Source organism: Molothrus aeneus, chromosome 22 (assembly GCF_037042795.1).
Source record: "Molothrus aeneus isolate 106 chromosome 22, BPBGC_Maene_1.0, whole genome shotgun sequence".
In the NCBI taxonomy this organism is placed as follows: Eukaryota; Metazoa; Chordata; class Aves; order Passeriformes; family Icteridae; genus Molothrus; species Molothrus aeneus.
Window position 1 is genome coordinate 1,046,871 of NC_089667.1, and position 17,759 is coordinate 1,064,629.

The window sequence follows — 17,759 nt, forward strand, 5'->3', positions numbered from 1 at the left end:
CTGATTCTCCTCAAGATAAATAATCCTTTGAGAATAAATACAAATGTGTTCATTTTTATGGGGCATTGGCTCAGCACTGTCACATGTGATGTCAGTCAGTGCATGATGGGGAATGGTGACTTAAAATCCTGAGCTGATCCTGTGATTTATGTTTATATCCATGGAATTCCCTGCTTGAGGACAACTCAATTCACACTTGCACTCAATGTCTACATGGGATCCATATCCACAAGGATCATCCCAACCACATTTATTCTCTGCCCATGCCTTGTTTCCCAGCATGGTTCTGAGCCCTTGGGACAGCTCAAGGCTCCATTGGATTCATCCCTTCACCTGCAGCTGAGCAGGTGTGCAGGTAAATTACTCTAGGGAGGTAAAACAGCAGTCAGAGAGTCATCAAGACCCTTTCCAATAAAAAGATGAAGAGTAAAAGTACAAGCCTGTCTTGGTAATGCAACCTGAGACAAAGCCAAATGCTGGAGATTGCAGGCAAGGGAGAGATTTGCAAAGTAGGCTGGACCCAAACCCCTGCATCTGCCAGTCTGCAGTAAAAGGCTTCAGCTCAATTAAAACAATTAGTCTGTGCAATAGCAATGCATAGGCTTAAAAAAACAGCCACTTGTCAAATTTAAATTGCTCAAGAAGAAAATCATCTGGAGGGCACAGCCCTGTCCCAAATCCAGCAGTAGTCCTCTCCAAGGACAGGAATATTTCTGAGTTCGGGGTGGGAAGTGCCTTTCCCCACGCCGGAACTCAGATTTCATCTGGGACCGCCCCGTGTTCTTGCTGTAGATGATGAAAGAACCTTTCTCAGTGTTTTTCTTGCTCTCCAGTCACTCATGTGCATCTTTCTGCCATATTTCTCCCAACACAAATGCAGAGCTCTGAGATAAATCAATGCCTGCATTGGGCACCATTGCTGTTAACTTGCTTTGCTCTGGATGTGCCCTCAGAGTCACACCCACCCTGCAGCACGGGTTAAAGACAGAGCTCAGCACACCAAAAGCATTGCAGCATCTCCAGCCACATCCTCTCATGCTGTCCTGCACCTGGGAGAAGCCAGGCAAGGAGATCTCACCCTTCCCTGCAGCCACTCTCTCCGTGGGGAGGCTGGCACTGCCTCCAACCCACAGTGTTCTGCCCAGCATGAGAATTTACAAGAAGTCTCAGCTAATCCTTTGGGCAGGACAGGAGCACAGGAAGAGGGTACATTGGCAGAGGGGACAAACAGGGCATGAGCCTGGAACAGCTTGGTAAAGGAGCCCAGGAGGAGATCCTGTGTCTCGATCCCATCTCTGGATCCTGCCTCTGGATCCTGGGTCCTGGTTCTGGATCCTGGTTCTCCCAGCCCCAGGAGTGCCAGATGGGCAGCAGGGTGGCAGGGCAGTGGCAGAGGCTGCAGAGCAGCCCCAGGGCAGGCCCAGCCCCGGGCAGTGACCCGGGCTGTGGCCGAGTTCCTCCTTTGGCCGCAGCCTCAGCGTGACTGAGCCCAGCTCGGAGCGCTGCAGTTCCTCATCCCCAAACCACAGCTGGGGGAGCTCAGGGCAGCGGGGACAGGAGCAGCTCCCGGGGGCTCCAGGGGAGAGGGGGAAAGGGGCACAGCCCAGCTCTGCTCAGGGATGGGGCAGGGGCTCCTGGCCTCTGCAGAAAAGCGAGTCCACGTGTCCACCACAGCAAAGGCACAGATGGGGAATTTCTGCACTTTCACTGCACAATATTTAGGGCTCCACAAATCAAAGAAAGTTGTGGTGCATTAAATGTATCCTGAATGAGGCCCAGGTTACTTTTGCTACAGATCTGAAGAGGTGGAGGGGAAAACCTGTCTTATTCCAACCATACCTCCCAAATATTGTGCTTTCAACACTCCTGCTTTCTCCCTTCCTTTCTGACATTCACCCTTTCATTCCCTCTTTCTTTCCTCTTTCCATTTTCTCTTCCTGTCCATCTCCTTCCCTCCCCCTTCTCTTGAGACCTTTCCAAACCGTGCACTTGTCACAAGCTGCAATCTAAGGGAGACAGTTTCAGTTCCTGCCCGTTTGCAGCTTTGTTCTACCCAGGTCAGCAAAATAAAATTAAAAAAAAAAAAAAAAGGAAAAAAAATTTAAAAAAGAAAAAAAAAGAAAAAAAAAAGGCACTTTTAAGCGAGCTCGACACCCCACCCAGGCAGGCGATAGGCATCTTTCGAAATCCTCCAACCCAAACACACCCACAGCGTCTCTCGCTTCAAGGCTCCTCTGTTCGAGCGGCTTCTGTTCCGCAGCGCTCCCCAGGAAGAGCCCGTCACAATCACACAAGGGTCCCCCAAAGGCAGCCCGGTGCTGCCTCGGCTTGGAGAAGCACTCGGGGAGCTCGGAAGGGCTCGGTTCATCCCCTGCAGGGGCTGAAGGAGCGGCCGGGGGGCAGGAGGGGGAACTGCTCACAGCCCCAGCAGCGTCCCTGGTTGCTCAAGGCCACCAGAGGTTGGTTAGGTTGGTGGTTTATTTGCCTCACTCTGCTTCCCTTTCCCCCAAGCCAGGGCGATGTTTCTCCTCCAGCCCGGGGCTTTTTCCCCGCCAAAAAACCCAAAAAAGCTGCCGGAGGAACACGGGCGACCACCAGAGCCAGAGCGCCTGGGCCAGGGCCGGGCGAGGGAGCCGGGCCAGGGACAGACGGACAGCGGGGGCAGCTCCGAGGCGCGCCGGGAACAGGAGCTGCCGCTGGCACTGCCCCGAGCCGGGCACTGCCCAGCCCTCCTCGGGCCCTGGCCCAGGGTACGAACCGGCTGCGAACCCCCGAGCACCGGGGAGGCCACGGGAGAGCCCCGGGACGCGGCGGCGGCCAAAGAGGAGGAGGAGAAGGAGGAGGAGGAGGAGGAGGAGGAGGAGGAGGAGGGAGCCCGGCCGGAGCCGGCCCCCAGCCCCGCGCCCCTTCCCAGAGCCCCCCAGCCCGAGGGGACCCCCAGCCCCTCCTGCCCCTTACCTTAATAGTGCCGTCCATCGGGAATAACTTCCAGCCGGGACCAGCAATATTCCACACATTGACCCGGTTTAGCCTGCGACTGACGCCTCCTGAAGTTTTTTATCCTTCTCTCTCTTTTCGCTCTTCTCGCTGCCCTTCCAGCGGTTTTGTTGCTCTCTCCGTACCCCCTCTCCCCCTCTCTCTCCCTCCCTCCCTCTCTCTCGGTCTCTCTCTTTTTTTAACTTTCCTTCTTGCAGCAGAGCGAAAAAGAGACAGTTAACCGGATGAAACGTTTTTTTCTGCTAATTTTGGGAAGTGAAGTCACTCGAGGAGGAAACCTTCGTCTCTACGCTGGTCCTGCCTTCTTGGTGAAAATATATATATTTTACATACAGGATATTTGCTCCATTTAGATAAGAAGGGGCAGAACAATAGCCACCTCTGTCACAGCTCCTGTTTGTCGCTGGGACAGCCCGGCCAGCGCAGAGCCTGCCTCGCACCCCAGCCCGTGTTAGGCAGCCTGTGTCATCTCACGGCTTCGTTTAACGTGGGGTTTTGCCTTTTTTTTTTTTTTCTTTTGGCTGGAGCAGCTTTAGCCTGACTCACTGAATTTCCGTCTCTTCCCACAGATTTTTTTATTAATGCGTTTTCCAGTCAACGGGAAAAATTAAGGGGAGAAAACCGTAAATGCAATTCGGTGACGGCAGGCGGAGGGAGAAGAGAAAAAGTCTGGCGATTAAAACGTATTTAAAACATATTTCGAGCCCTCTTCTTCACGCCTCCCAGCACGGAGCGTGAGCCGGGGGTGCAGCCGCTGCCAGGAGCGAGCGCTGAGTGCAATAATGCAGGACAGACAGACGGATTCAACACAGAGTGCAATAATGCAGGACAGACAGACGGATTCAACACGGGCTGCAGGCAAGCCGAGGCTCTCGGCCACTCTCGCCCCTTCCCTCAGTCCCGCTCGTCTGGCGGGTGGGATGTGGGGCTGGGAAGGGAAGGCACTGCCATGGATGGTTTCTGTCCTTCCTTTCAGGTGCCGGGAGCCCTTTCCCAGCCTCCTGTCCCAGTGCGAGCTCCTCGCGGAGATGTGAAACCCCCTCAGAGCGGGGGGGACACCCCCACTTGATAAACATGTCAGAACCTCACAATCAGTACCGGAACAGCCGAATGTGCCGCTCGGGTGCCGTGTCCTGACGGGCACAGCAAACAAACCCCTCAGCCTCTAAACCTCGCTCCAGAGCTGGCGAGCCCCCGACAAATCAACAAATCCTCCCTCACTCAAACCGCAGCGAGCGGCACAGCAGAACGCGCGTTTTCCTCTTTCCGGGAAAAGCCGAACCTTTCCAAAGGGCCGGGGAAATGAGACAATACCCGCCTGTGCTGCTGCCCCGCTCCCCGCCCGGGCCAGAAGAACCACGGCGGACACATCATGCAACAGCCGGGCCGCCCTCCTGCCCCACTTCCACAAACCGGAGCCAGACAGCGAGGGAAGGAGGGTGAAGGCAAGAGAGGAGAGTGCCAGGGCAGCAGGACTCCCTGCCCGTCGGTGGAGAGCGTTACCTTGTCCAGTGCCAGTCGCGTCCAGGCTTTTTGTTCCCCCCTGTCTTTAGTCCAGCCACGGGGAAGGGGATGAAGGGAAGCAAAATTATATCCAAAGTTATCCTGCCCCTGCTCCTTCCAAAAGGGAAATGCAATAATGCCACCAGTGTTTCTCCCCGGCTGCGGCAGGGATGCTTTATTAATACTTTATTTCTCCGAGACCGAAGCTGGCAGGAGAGCCGCAGATCCCCCTTGCCCCTCCCTCCCCTCCCTCCCCCTCCTCTGAAATTAGCCTCATCAATTCAGCTACAATTTTTCAGTTCGGATGCAGACACGGGGCTGAACGTGACCAGACCTGGAGTTTTTTGGCTCGCTGCTCGCCAGCGATTGAGGCCGCCTGCAGCGGGAGGTGCGGGGGGAGCGCAGGGCCAGCCCGACCCCCGGCCCCTCCTGTCTGCCCCGCGCTCCGGGGCTGCGCCGGGGTCCCCCGAGAGCAGCACATCTGGATGCTGCTAGCGGGGTCAGGTCCCCCCTTGCCTAGGGCCACAAAACTGGAGTTCAATTAAAAGAAATCACCGTTAACCCTTTGCTTTCCTCATTCCTCTTGCTTTTCCGTGCCCACTGTCCTGCCCCTGCCCTCCCCGGCAGCGCTCCGGTCCCGGGTCCCCCCTGGGCGCTCCCACATGGCAGGAGGCTGCAGCGACCAGAAAAGCGAGAGGTTAAAGGGAAGAGTGAAACGCATCCTTTCAAAACCCGAATGGTTTCCTCCCCAGACAACGCTCCCCACCAGCCCCGACAAACAACGCGGGTGGGGGGTGAGGGAGAGGACAGGTTGAGGATCTCAACTGCGAAAGGAAAGGGAAAAATCCCCTGGAAGGAGCCTCTGTCACCCACCGACCTCACAGGGCACTTCGAGTCGGGGCTGCGGGACCGACAGCGGGGGAGCTGAGGATCCGGGAGAGGCGGGGGGAACCACCTGAAAACAGGCCCAGCTCCCGGGAGAGGAGCGCGACCCCCTCAAAGCCCTGAGCCCGACCCCTCAAAGCCCTGAGCCCGACACCTCAAACCCCTGTACCCGACCCTCTCAAACCCCTGTACCCGACCCCCTCAAACCCCTGAGCCCGACCCCTCAAACCCCTGAGCCCGACCCCTCAAACCCCTGAGCCCGACCCCTCAAAGCCCTGAGCCCGACACCTCAAACCCCTGAGCCCGACCCTCTCAAAGCCCTGAGCCCGACCCCTCAAAGCCCTGAGCCCGACTCCTCAAAGCCCTGAGCCCGACTCCTCAAACCCCTGAGCCCGACCCCTCAAAGCCCCTTTGCCCAGCTCCGGGCTGAAGGGACAAACAAATCCGGCCCGGCCGCGCATCCCCGGCGCTCCCCAAGACGGGCGGTTGCCAAACAGACCCCCCGCCATCCCACCGGGAGATATTTTTGGAACCCAGCTCTGCATTTTATGGCCAGACGGGCACCGTGACCCGCAGGGGTTTATTTTGCATGTCCGGGGATGACCGGAGCGGAGCCTGCTCAGGTCACCCGTGATACCGGCTCTGGCAGGGATGCTCCGCGCTTCTCCTCCTGGGTTTGGTCTAAAGCAACATTTGGGAGAATCCAAGAGATAAGGGAATGAGCGGAGGTGTTACAGACTCCAAAGAGAAGCCGAACAATCTGCTCTTTTCCGCCCAAATAACGAAAAATAGAAGCTTTGCATTATTTTTTCTTTCTGTTTTTGTTTTAATCCCCCACCTTCCACCCCACTCCCCCCCAAAAAAAATTAAAAAACAACCCAAAAAACAAATACCCCCTAAAAACCTCAAAACCAAACCCAAAGCCACCTTTGAAGTTATGCCATGCTTTTTGGAAAAGGCTAAAATATTCATAACCTCCGGACGCCAAGCTCTGAATCATCCTAGGTGGTTGTGCCGTGACTCTGGGTATTTAACTGTTATTTAACTGAGTATTTGACTGAGCTTTTAACTGGTATTTCACTATTTAACTGTTACCTAACTGGATTTTTAACTGTTATTGCATTTAACCGAGAAGGAGAGAGCCGAGACAGGCGGGGGAAAGGCGGGCACGGGGCTGAGCAGGATCTGTTGCCACTCTGGATCTGTCGCTCGCCCTTCGGATGCTCATGTACGTACAGCAAAGGAATTGGGATCCGTTTCATGTGGTCACCGCCAGACAGCTGGAAAATCATTTGATCTTGGCAACCACGGAAGATTTCAAATGCTTACATCGGGACGGGCTGGTAGAAATCAGTTACTCCTCTATTATTATTCTTGCTGATTATTATTATTATTATTATTATTATTATTATTATTATTATTATTATTATTATTATTATTATTATTATTATTATTGTTATTATTATTATTATTATTATTATTATTATTATTATTATTATTATTATTATTATTATTATTATTATTATTATTATTCTATTTCACTCCGTTAACGAATGGAACGGAATTGTCGAGCGGCGTTGTTAATTAGCCCAATATCGATCTCGGGCGCCTGGCACGTCCCCACCTCCTGTCCCCGTCCTTGGGGCTGCTCCCAGCCCCACGCGGAGAAGGTGAAAACGCCGCGCTCGGGGCGATCCGAAAGGAATGAGGAGCCACTGGGGGGATGTGGCCTGGAGGTGTTTCGTGTCCAGACCCAAAGGAGTTAACCCTCGGTGTAGTTCGGTGCCAATCCCTCGCAGAACCCCAAAGATTTGGATTTTCTGTCTGTTACCCACGCGGGATTAGCGGGCATCACTTCATAATTAAAACCGTCCGGTTATTCCCTAGAACAAACACAATGAAAACCTTCCCCAGCCCCATTGCAGGTTGGGAATCTGATGAATCTGATTTTCCGAGGAGGGGAGAGGGGATTGGCTTCTGTCACCTTCTCTGACCCCAACAGCATCAGCTGAGCTCTCGTTGAGCGCAGCCCGGAGCTGTGGCTGTGAACTAACGCGGGGATAGAGGAGGGGAGCTCGAAAAACCCCGACATCCACGCCCTGGCTTTGTGGCTAGAAAGAGCCTCATTTCCCACTAAACGTGACAAAGTGGCCCCTTTGTAAAACGAGCTTTCCACACTCGTGTACTTCCACAGCCCGCGCGGGTGCACTGGGGGTGTTATATATCTAATAATGCCGCTTTTCAGATAACCTGCCACAGGTTCTATTCCCTCTGAACGTGTGCACAATTCCGTCATTCTGGACTTGCAGGGGGCCGGAGTTTATCCCGCTCCAGCCTTCCCTGGAGGGAAACTCTCCCCCTGCTCCAGGGAAGGTTTAAATCGCCGGCTCTGACTTTCCTCTGGCACTGAAAGAAAAACGCGACGTGTTTGTTTCTTTTCTAACCCCACATTCTTACAAGCTAAAAGCCCAAACTGCAGCCCTGGGATTTGATCCTCCGAAACGAATCCCAATTTTAGACCCAATGAATTGGGCAAACCTCCGCTTTTCAGCTGCAGCAATAAAAGGGAATCGGGAGAGGAAATCAGACCTGGAGGATCGGGTCCCTCTTCCCGACAGGAACAGCCCAGGAGATCTGGGAGCTGAAAGCGGGAAGTTATTCCCCGCTAATCGCTACTAAGTAAAACATAATGTCTGAAAAGCGGGGTGGAGAAGATGCGGGAGCTTTGAAGCTGCATCGCAATGAGGGGCGAGCGGGGCGAGCCAGGGGTGTCCTGGATGCTTTTATTTGAGTTCCATGTCCCAATAAAACTGCCCCCGCCCGCCCTCCCTCCCCCATCCCGCAGTTATTGAAAAGCTGAGGCACAAAACCCAAAAATACTGAAGGCCAAAAAAACAGACTGCAGTGCACTAGCTCCGAACGTCTGGCCCCTCGCTTGAGGCCATAATTAATTTGAGATTTATTTTTATTGGAGAACCCAGTCTCGTCTGACCTTAGCCAAACAAGACTTCAGCGAGACCCTTGATGCGCTTGAATGGAACAGAATATTTCTCTCTAACTTCTCTTCAGGCGGCCGTGCCTGCTTTGAATTTGTTCCTCAGACTTCATATATTTGGAGATTTACAGGAAAGATTTAAAGCATTTTTCCCCTTAGCATTCACTCTCTCTTTTCTTCCCTTTTCGCTCCCCTTTCCCTCCACACCTCCTCTCCTTCTAACCACGGGGCTAGGAGAGCATAGGGAGGGCTGGAATACAAAATTCCCCGGATCCAGCATATTGGGAGGGGGCGGTTTTCCTGTAAATTGGGAAAGAATGGAGCCATTAAAAGGTTGCAGAGCTGGGGACAGGGTTGGTTGCTGCTGCCTGAAGACGGAGGTCACTGGAAAAGCTCGTCCCCTGTGCCCGATTTATTTTAGAAAGTTCCAACGTGCCACAATTCCAGGAGAAAAACAACTTTTCTCCCACCTCGACTTAAATTCAAGGCGTGTCTTGAAGGGAGAGCGGGAAGGAGCAATGCCAGCCCTTCCCGATGCTCAGCTTCCAATGCTCAGCGCGGGGCTGAGCACGGGAAAGAGGCACGGGGACAAGGAGAGGGATTTTTCTCTTTAAAGCAGAGAGATCGGTGCAAACAAGACCTAAATCCTTAAGCTCCAAGTTGTCATAAGGCGTTAATCAACGACTTGCTAAAAGTCCGACAATTTAGCAGCGTTTGTACCCCGAGAAATGGGTGTCGAAAATGGGAAGAAAGAGAAAGAATTGGGTATAAACGTAATTAGTGACGGCGAAAGGTGAGTGAGAAGGAGTTCAAGCAGCTCCTGTCCCCGAGGCTACCGCAGTGCCCACCCTGGAGGTGCCTGTCCCCTCCTCCGAGCCCGGGGGAGCAGGACTGGAACCCTCCGGGGTGCCAGGAATGGGGAAAATGGGGAATAAAAAAAAAGAAATAGAAAAAGCAGAAAAGGACAAAGCGCTGGAGGATGCACTCAGCGGGAACATCAGCACCCGGAGCGGGGAAAAGCCAGCCCAGGGAGGCTTTGGTTCTTGGGTTTTGCCTTTCCTGCCGGGCTCAGGCTCTCAGCAGCTCCTGGAGCACGGGCGGGTTTGTGCCCGCTCCAGCCGCATCCCTGAGCACCTGCGGGCTGACCCCGCACGGCTCTCCTGGCACCAATCCCGCTGCAAAGCAAACGAAATCCCGGGATATTCTCTCCTGGCCACCTGTCCTCTGCTCCTGTCCGCCGGGACAGGGACGTGTCCGTGCCAGGCTTTGGCAGCGCCCGCTCCAAAGAAACCTCCACTGTTTTGTCCTTAAAATAAGAGTTTACTCCCTCTCTCTTTAGGGCTTCTGTAAACTTTCCAGCGCAGGGAGAGCAAGAACAAACCCAATATTGTTCCCAGCCACGCAGCCCCTTTTCCCTGCATGAATATCCTTCTTTGTGCTGCACCACAAACCTTGGGGCTGCCTTAAACCCGGGCTTAAAGCGGGAACCCCGCGCTTGCCCTGAGGTTCCTTCCCGAGCAGAATCCATCTCCGTGCCCTGCGCAGGGCTGGGGCAGCAGGACGGCGGGGGTCCCTGCAGGGGGACAGGAAACGCGGGGGTGACACCGGGACAGCCGCTCCTCTGCCCCCGGGGCTCCCCTCCTGCTCCAGGGGACCTCCCGGAGGGGTCTGGCCTCGAGGAGCAGGAAAGGAGCTCCAGGAAAAGCAAAGTGGCTCCAGGAGCAGGGAAGGGGCTCCAGATAAAGAAAAGGAACTCCAGGAGAAGGAAAAGGGCTCCAGGAGCTGGAAAGGAGCTCCAGGAGATGGAAAGGGGCTCCAGGAGAAGGAAAAGAGTTCCAGAAGCAAGAAAAGGAGCTCCAGGAGGAGGAAAGTGGCTCCAGGTGTAGGAAAAGAGTTCCAGGAGCAGGAAAGTGGCTCCAGGAGTAGGGAAGGAGCTCCAGGAGGAGTAAGGGGCTCCAGGAGCAGGATAAAGGGCTCCAGGAACAAGAAGGAGCTCCAGGAGCAGGAAAGGAGCTCCAGGAACAAGAAGGAGCTCCAGGAGCAGGAAAGGAGCTCCAGGAACAAGAAGGAGCTCCAGGAGCAGGAAAGGAGCTCCAGGAGCAGGAAAGGAGCTCCAGGAGCAGGAAAAGGGCTCCAGGAGCAGGAAAAGGGCTCCAGGAGCAGGAAAAGGGCTCCAGGGGCTGGGAAGGGAGAGAGGCTCAGCCGGCCCCGGGCTGTCTCGGGGAGGGCTGGGCACGGGAAGCGAAAGCAGAAGCGCTGAGTGTGCGAGGAGGAGGCGATAAAGGGGAATGAAGCGTTTGGATGTTGCCCAAGGGCAGAGAAAAGCGCAGGGTAACAATGAACCCCCAAATGATCCTTGTGCCTTTACACACATGTGAAAGCTCAGGGTAGGAGGGGAGTGAGGGCTGCTGTGACCTGGAGGTGCTGTCACAATGGTAATAATTAAAAAAATCAGAATTCAGAGGTCATGTTGCTTTGCTTCTGGCTCTAATTCTTTCCATATCCCTCCAGTCAGGATGCCAGTGCTGTCTTCTTTTAAAATTTAATTTCCCAATTACATTCTGTGTTTCATTCTCTAAAGTCAAGTCCTCGTGTTTGGATGAGATTAGCACCCTCTGATACACTGTGAATTATTAAATATTCGCAGATCAGCCAGTCCCTAATGGTCTGAGGAATAGAAATTCTTCAACAGTCATGCAGAATAAGCCATGAAGGATCAAAATTTTTTTTTTTTTCTACAAATTCCCAGCCCTCCATTGAATTAAGGCCCTTACAAGAAGTGGGTGTGAGAGAAAAGCTTGGGTTCCCTGTCAGGAGTTCTGTGGGATTGGGTTCCTCTGTCAACAGTTCCATGGGATTTGGTTCCTCTGTCAGGAGCTCTGTGGGATTGGGGTCCTGTGTCAGTTTTATGGGATCGGGTTTCCCTGTCAGTTCTGTGGGATTGGGATCCCCTGTCAGGAGTTCCATGGGATTGGTCTCCTTTACCAGGAGCTCTGTGGGATTGGATTCCCCTGTCAGGAGTTCCATGGGATTGGAGTTCTGTGGGATCAGGTTCCCCTGTCAGGAGTTCTGTGGGATTGGGTTCCTGTGTCAGGAGGTCTGTGGGATTGGAGTTCCATGGGATTGGGATCCCCTGTCAGTTCTCTGGGATTGGGTTCCTGTGTCAGTTTTATGGGATTGGGTTCCCCTGTCAGGAGTTCCATGGGATTGTGTTCACTGTTGTGTGGGATCTGTTTTGAATGCTCTCAATGACCCCTCTGTGCTGAGATGGAAATCGAGGTTCCAGCTCTGAGCTCCAATCCGAGTGACTCCACACAAAAATCTTTGTTAGAATGAAGCATTTTCAATGAAATCCTCCTCTGCCTCCTGCAGCTCCCTCGCCTCAGCCTCAGCCTGCTTTTGGAGAGCCATGACAAGAACCCCGCGGCCTGAAGGTGTCCCAGGATATTTGGTGAATTTGTTCCTCCTGGGATTCCTGTGGGACACCCTGTAGGGTGTGGGAGACACCCTGCAGCTGCCCCCTTTGGGCCCCAGCCTGGTGGGAGGAGGCATTTTCTGTCCAAGGCACAGAGGAAACCTGAAGTGAATGCACACTGTCCATCTGTTGGGGAGGATTCGTAGAAAAGATCAATCCCCATCTCTCTTTTTCTGGTGGGGGTGGTGTACACATCCACAAAAATAATAAAGAAAATACTTCTCCCTTCCATAAGGCAGCAAATAAGGCTTGGTAGAGAAAGAATGACATTAATAATAAGAAGGAAGAAGGAGACGCAAGAAGGAGACGCAAGAAGGAGACGCAAGAAGGAGACGCAAGAAGGAGACGCAAGAAGGAGACGCAAGAAGGAGACGCAAGAAGGAAAATGGACACACAAAGAGAGAAGGATTGGGACTCAATCATCTCTCAATCTTTTCCTTTTCCATCTCTGTGCTCCCCAGAGCTTGGGAAGCCCTCCCAGGTGAGGGTGGGGCAGCGGGGAGGGAAGGAAGGCAGGGGGGTCTCAGTGGGACCTGGTTCAGCTGCACCCACCCTCAAGGATGGGGAGAGGCAGCAGCAGAGGGTGGGGGTGCCCTGCCCAGGAGCACAGAGCTCCCTGCACTAGGGAGGGGATCCACATCCACATTTCCACTGCCTGGAACGTTCATCATCCCAGCAATTCTGTGAGCAGGCACTGGCAGAGCCTCTCTGCTGCCTCTGGGTGCATTTGGGTCACTGGGAGTGCCACCAAACCCAGAGGGGCAGGGACTGACCTCACCCATGTGCTGAGGGTTCAAACTTCCCTGAATTCCACCACACTCCCACCTTTATGAACAGCTCTGGATGAGCTGCCCAGGCACCTTTTGGTCCCTCTGGGACAGAGCTGCCCAACTCAAACCACCCAGAGCCAGTGGCAGACCTTTCCTTTGTCTCCAGAGGATTTCGGGTAAGACTCGATGGAAATCCTGTTAATTTTTTAAGCACAGCTACAAATAATTTACCCTGTGCCATTAGTGTGTGAGAAGCTCTGCAGACAAACAAGCAGAGACAGAATCCTTGCCCAAAATACCCTCAGCTGAGGAGGAAGGGCTGTGTCAGAGGCAGAGTCCAGCAGCCACAGCTCAGGCCTCCCTCCACACTGTGAGTCCCACCTGGGGAGCTCTCCCTGCTGGATACAGCACAAACTCCTGGGAGGAGAACCCTGGCCCAGCCTTTTCCTGCAGCCCTGCCCTGCCTGAGGCTGGCACAGCCAGGGACAGGCTCCCCAGTCCTGCTGCCATGGTCACTTTTTCAGGCCTGGGGCTCACTTCCACCATTCCAAAGGAATTTTGCTCCCAGCAGGAGCAGCCCTGGATCTGCTCCCAGCCCGAGGCAGTGACACCACTGCAGAGGATGGCACAGGGCCTTCCTCTCCTCATTGCAGCCAGAGCATCCCAGGGCATTCCCTGCATCCCCACAGCCAGGCACACACTTTCTGTGCTTGAGCTCCAAGGGATTTGCCTTTCCCAGACTGGAATTCCAGCTGTTTTCCACAATTTCTGTTCCAGAATCTGATCCAGAGCTATGCAAACTTACTGAGCAAAATTACCCCAAGATTCCCTGCAACACCAAGGTGGGAGTGGGATTTGGGGGATATCAGCCCATGAGGAACCCTGCCCATTCCTGGCTGGATTTGTTGCAGTGATGTGGAGCAGCTGCACAAACTCAGCCAGTGCCACACGACCTGGGATCATCCCAAACTTGCATTCCCACTGCTGATTGTCCCACAAGTGCCCAAACTGAGCCATGACCTCGGGATTATTCACAGGAATCATTCAGTGGATCATCCCCAGGAATCCTGGGGCTCAGATCATTGAGAGAGGGAAAGGGGGGGAAAAAAGAGAGACCAAATTCCTGTAATAAATTATTCATTACAAATTATCCACCCAGCTGTAGTTAACACCCTCCTGTGTTTCTTCAGGGACAGGAGAGGCTTGTGGTTTAGATTTTCCCTAAGTGCTGCTGCATGCAGGGCTTGCCTCAAACGTGTAACCCAGATGTCCCAGGCTTGGTTTATTTACATTCTTGGGAGCTGTTGTGAAAAAAACCCTATATGATGTCAAATATAATAGAGAGCTCAACTGAGGTATAAAGGGACAAGGCTGTGCCAACCCTGCTTGGGTTTTTGTTTTAATCTTTAGAAAAGAAAGAAGCAGAAGTGGTTTATCGGAATATATTGTAAGATCCTTTTTTTTAACTATAAATAAATAAATATATAAATGCAAACAAGTATTTAAAGTGCAAGATCTGGTAATATTAGTTAAAACCAAAACAAGGTAATATCAGTTAAAAACCAAAACAAGGTAATATCAGTTAAAAACCAAAACAAGGTAATTTTCCCACTAAATTACATGGAAACATTCGAGCAGAGAAACTTCAGGAGCAGAGAAAGTAATCCCAGTGTCACACAGCACTGCCTGGTGTGACAATCCACTGCTCCAGCAGCTGAGGGAGATGTTTGCCTTTAACTCATTCAACATTTCCCCCTCTAAGTCCATTCTGAAATGGACCTTGCAGGAACCACCCAACTGCACAGATCATCTTGCACAGGGAGCTCAGGAGCTGGCACGGCAGAGAAGAGAAAGGAAATTCAGCCCTGGCTGAGGACTAAGGGGGGCTGGGGCAGCAGAAAGCTGGGAGGAAATGGAAGAAGCACGGTGACAGCTCTGGGATAGAGCCCGGGAGCACAGCCCCATGTGTGAGCTGGTTCCAGAGCAGCAAAGCAGGAGCACACGGGAGCTTAACACAGCCTGAGCACAAATAACCCAGCAGCAACGAGGGGTAAAAGACAATCCCACTTGAATTCATTGTCTGTCCCCGATGATACAACTTCTGACTCAGCCCTGCACGTTTCCAAAACAATAACTTTGATATTTCAGTCTCTGACCCCTCTTCCACTGAAGATCAAGGGATTTTTTTCCTGCTAAATTCAGTAAGAAAGGGAATGAGATTTTCAACCAATACAAACGACTGAATTTGGGAGGATTGTAACTTTTGACATTACCTGTTTAAAGATGCTGTCATGTCTTACCTTGACGTAAGACGAAGTGTCTGGTACAGTCTGAAACATCCTTACTTGTTTATTAGATATATTTAAAGGTCCTAAATTTGACCTGAAATAAATCACAAAAATACTCCCAGTCATATATTTGCATATAGAAAAATAAAGGAATAAAGCCTGATCTGAATAATAAGATTGGTAATAAAATATAGAGGGGAATGATCAAGCATTTAAATGTTACTTTTAAAGGACAGAGAACCACATCAACACAGTAACTAAAATCAAGTAAGATGCTCACAAAGCAGGGGTTTATTTCTCTTTTTTAACACCAGTTTGGTTTTTCCTTTGGATTCTCCCTCCTCCTCAGGAAAAGAGCCTTCTCCACGTTAGACCAGAGCAGAGGGAAATGTTTGACATTTGATTAACTGAATTTCTTAGCCAACAATTAAAAGCCAGCTGAAATACTCATGTTTTCATGTCGAGCCTAGTTAACCCCATTGACTCGTACCCCGAGGTTTCCCCGGGCTGAGTGAGGGGCAGTTGCCTCTCCTGGCTCATTGAAACCATCCCGAGCCATTGACCCACCGGCCCCGACTGATTTAAGGAACCTTCCCCACCAACAATAATTAAACCATAAATTAAAAAATACTCCAAAAGGAAGCATCGCTGCAAATATTAAAAGAACTCTCGGGGTTGTCAATCCCGTTTTCATCTGGGGTCCTGCTCAGGCTCCGTCTCAGACTCAGGCCACCCCATCTGTTTTCCTGCACTCCCCAGATTTGATGAGCCCCTGGTGAACCGGGAGTTTTCTGCCTCCAACCCCAAATCGTCCCTGCAGAGATTGACAGCGATGGTGCAGAACGCGATGCTGTGCGGGGAAACAAACCCGCAGCCACCAAAACATCCCACAAACCGATTTCATTTGTCCTCCCTGATCCTCTCGGGGTCCTCAGCCCTTGTGGAACGCGCCAGAAACAATTAGCAAAGTGTAATTAGCGAAGCGTAAGTGGTGAATCATTAAGGATCGCCCTCACACACATCTCCGCCTGCCGCTCTGAGCTGGAGGGAAGAGTCCGAGATGGAGCCGGGAATTACCGCAGGGAAGGGACCCGGCGGGACGGGAGGGATGCGCAGGAGCCGCGCAGGAGCCGCGCAGCCCCGGGGGCTGGGCTGGGATTTTCTCCAAGCTCCTGAGGAAAAGCTGTGGGGTCCTGACGGCTTGTCCCGGTCTGATCCGAGCCAGCCCCGGGTTAATTACAGCCCCGCGCTAATGAAGCTGAGACCCCGCAGACACCCCTGGAGCCGCGGAACCTTCCGCGGAGTTCAGGGAAAGGAAAAAAGAAATAAAAAACAAGAAAAAACCCCACAGCTCAACAACTGCAAAATAAAAGCTCGCTATCTGCACGTAACTCCCCTTTAATTGATTTTTAAAGTATTTATTGCCCGTCCAGCTGGCACGGGAGGGCAAGCGGCTCTAAGGCGGACAATGTGTTTCTGATAAGTACAATTCCTTTTTTTCCTGTCGTCCTCCCTCCTAACACATTCCAGTTTCTTTTGCTTCTGAACTTGCGACGGGGGGTGGGGGCAGGCAGAGCGGAGGGACAAGGTAATTTTGCCTCGCCAGTAAATTTTCTGGGGTCAAGGATTCCCATATTGGTTTTCCCCGCTCTCCTCTTTACCCCTGATTAGCGTCCCCCTCCCGCCTCCTTTACCTCCCTGTTGTAATTACGCCTGTGCATGTAAATAAATACATCTGCATATGTTGGAGCGGCTCTCAGGAGCCTGCAGCGCATTATTTATCAATCGGCTCTCCCTGCCAGCGTCAGCCGCGGTGGAAAAAGGCCTCTTAAACTACTTTTAGAATCCTTATTCTTATTGCTATGGTTGAAGGACTCACCTTTTAGAGCCTTTCCCCTCAGCCAGTGGCAGAGCAGTTTGTAAAGATCCAGGTTGAGACCAAGCCCAGCTCCCCCCCGGCTGTGGAGCGCTGCCCTCGCCGCTGCAGTTGTGCGGGGAGAAGAGAGAATTCAACTTGTTGGATCCAAAGCAGCGCCGAAGTTAAAATTCCCAGCCCATCCAGACAGGCTGCATCAAGCAGGCATTTCCTCAGGGGGCTTCTGTGCTGCTCGCAGCTCCAGGACGTGCTTTGCTTTCCTTTCCCTTGCTTCTCTGCCCTCTACTTTTCATTTGATTTCCGTTTTCCCCCCTTATCAATATTCCAGCTGTTCCCTCAGATTATTCGTGGCCATGGGACATCCTCGCCCCGTGAGCCCTCCTGGTGCTATGAGCGACTTTAAACAACACTCCAAAAACAGAAAAAGAGAAAAAAGGAAAAAAAAGGAAAAAAAAAATCCCAACTTTAAAAAAAAATATATTGCTGAGGAGTCAAGCCGAAAAGAGACGCTGAGTGGAGCTCAAGTGCTACTTTAAATCCCCTTTTTAAAATAAGGAAGTTTCAAATATCCGTTTTTAAATCATCGGTCCTTATTTTGAGGTTTTCTTTCCTGACTCTTACCTAGAAAAGAGTTAACCCGAAGCATGACGGAGCACGCTGCAGATGCACAGGCTGGGAGCGCGCGATGGAATCGGCTCCAAACGATTCTTTTGGTTATAGAATTCCGCATTTCTCCCCGCAAGCCGAAACCTCCAGCTCTTTTTAGCTATTTCACAAGAGCCTATCAAACAGTAACGTGTTCAGGAGGGAAAGGAAATACATCTTCAATCCAGGGATGGTTTTTCCCCACCGGAGTCAAGTTCCTGGTGCATTTTGTCATCTCAGAAACCTTCACAGACAATATTTTGTTCTAACCTGGGCAAAAACTTCCAGGGATTTTAGTACAACATCAATTTTAAATGCAACCCTC

The 17,759-nt window shown here is 52.1% G+C and overlaps 1 protein-coding gene across 3 annotated transcripts in view; it reads right to left on the reverse strand.

The window, feature by feature from the left end:
- The window catches only part of FLI1 (Fli-1 proto-oncogene, ETS transcription factor), a 90,462-nt gene extending 73,522 nt beyond the window's left edge, over positions 1-16,940 (reverse strand). Inside the window, exons 1-2 of one of the 3 annotated variants that reach the window (XM_066564344.1) lie at positions 16,793-16,940; positions 14,926-15,007 (exon numbers count right to left, since the gene is read on the reverse strand). In XM_066564344.1, the coding sequence (XP_066420441.1) occupies positions 14,926-14,964 (39 nt within the window). In that variant the 5' untranslated portion in view covers positions 14,965-15,007; positions 16,793-16,940. Of the gene's footprint in view, positions 1-2,958; positions 3,113-4,500; positions 4,617-14,925; positions 15,008-16,792 lie in introns of those variants that run through there. The other 2 variants (XM_066564346.1, XM_066564345.1) reach the window with 2 other exon arrangements.
- Positions 16,941-17,759: the final 819 nt, after the last annotated feature.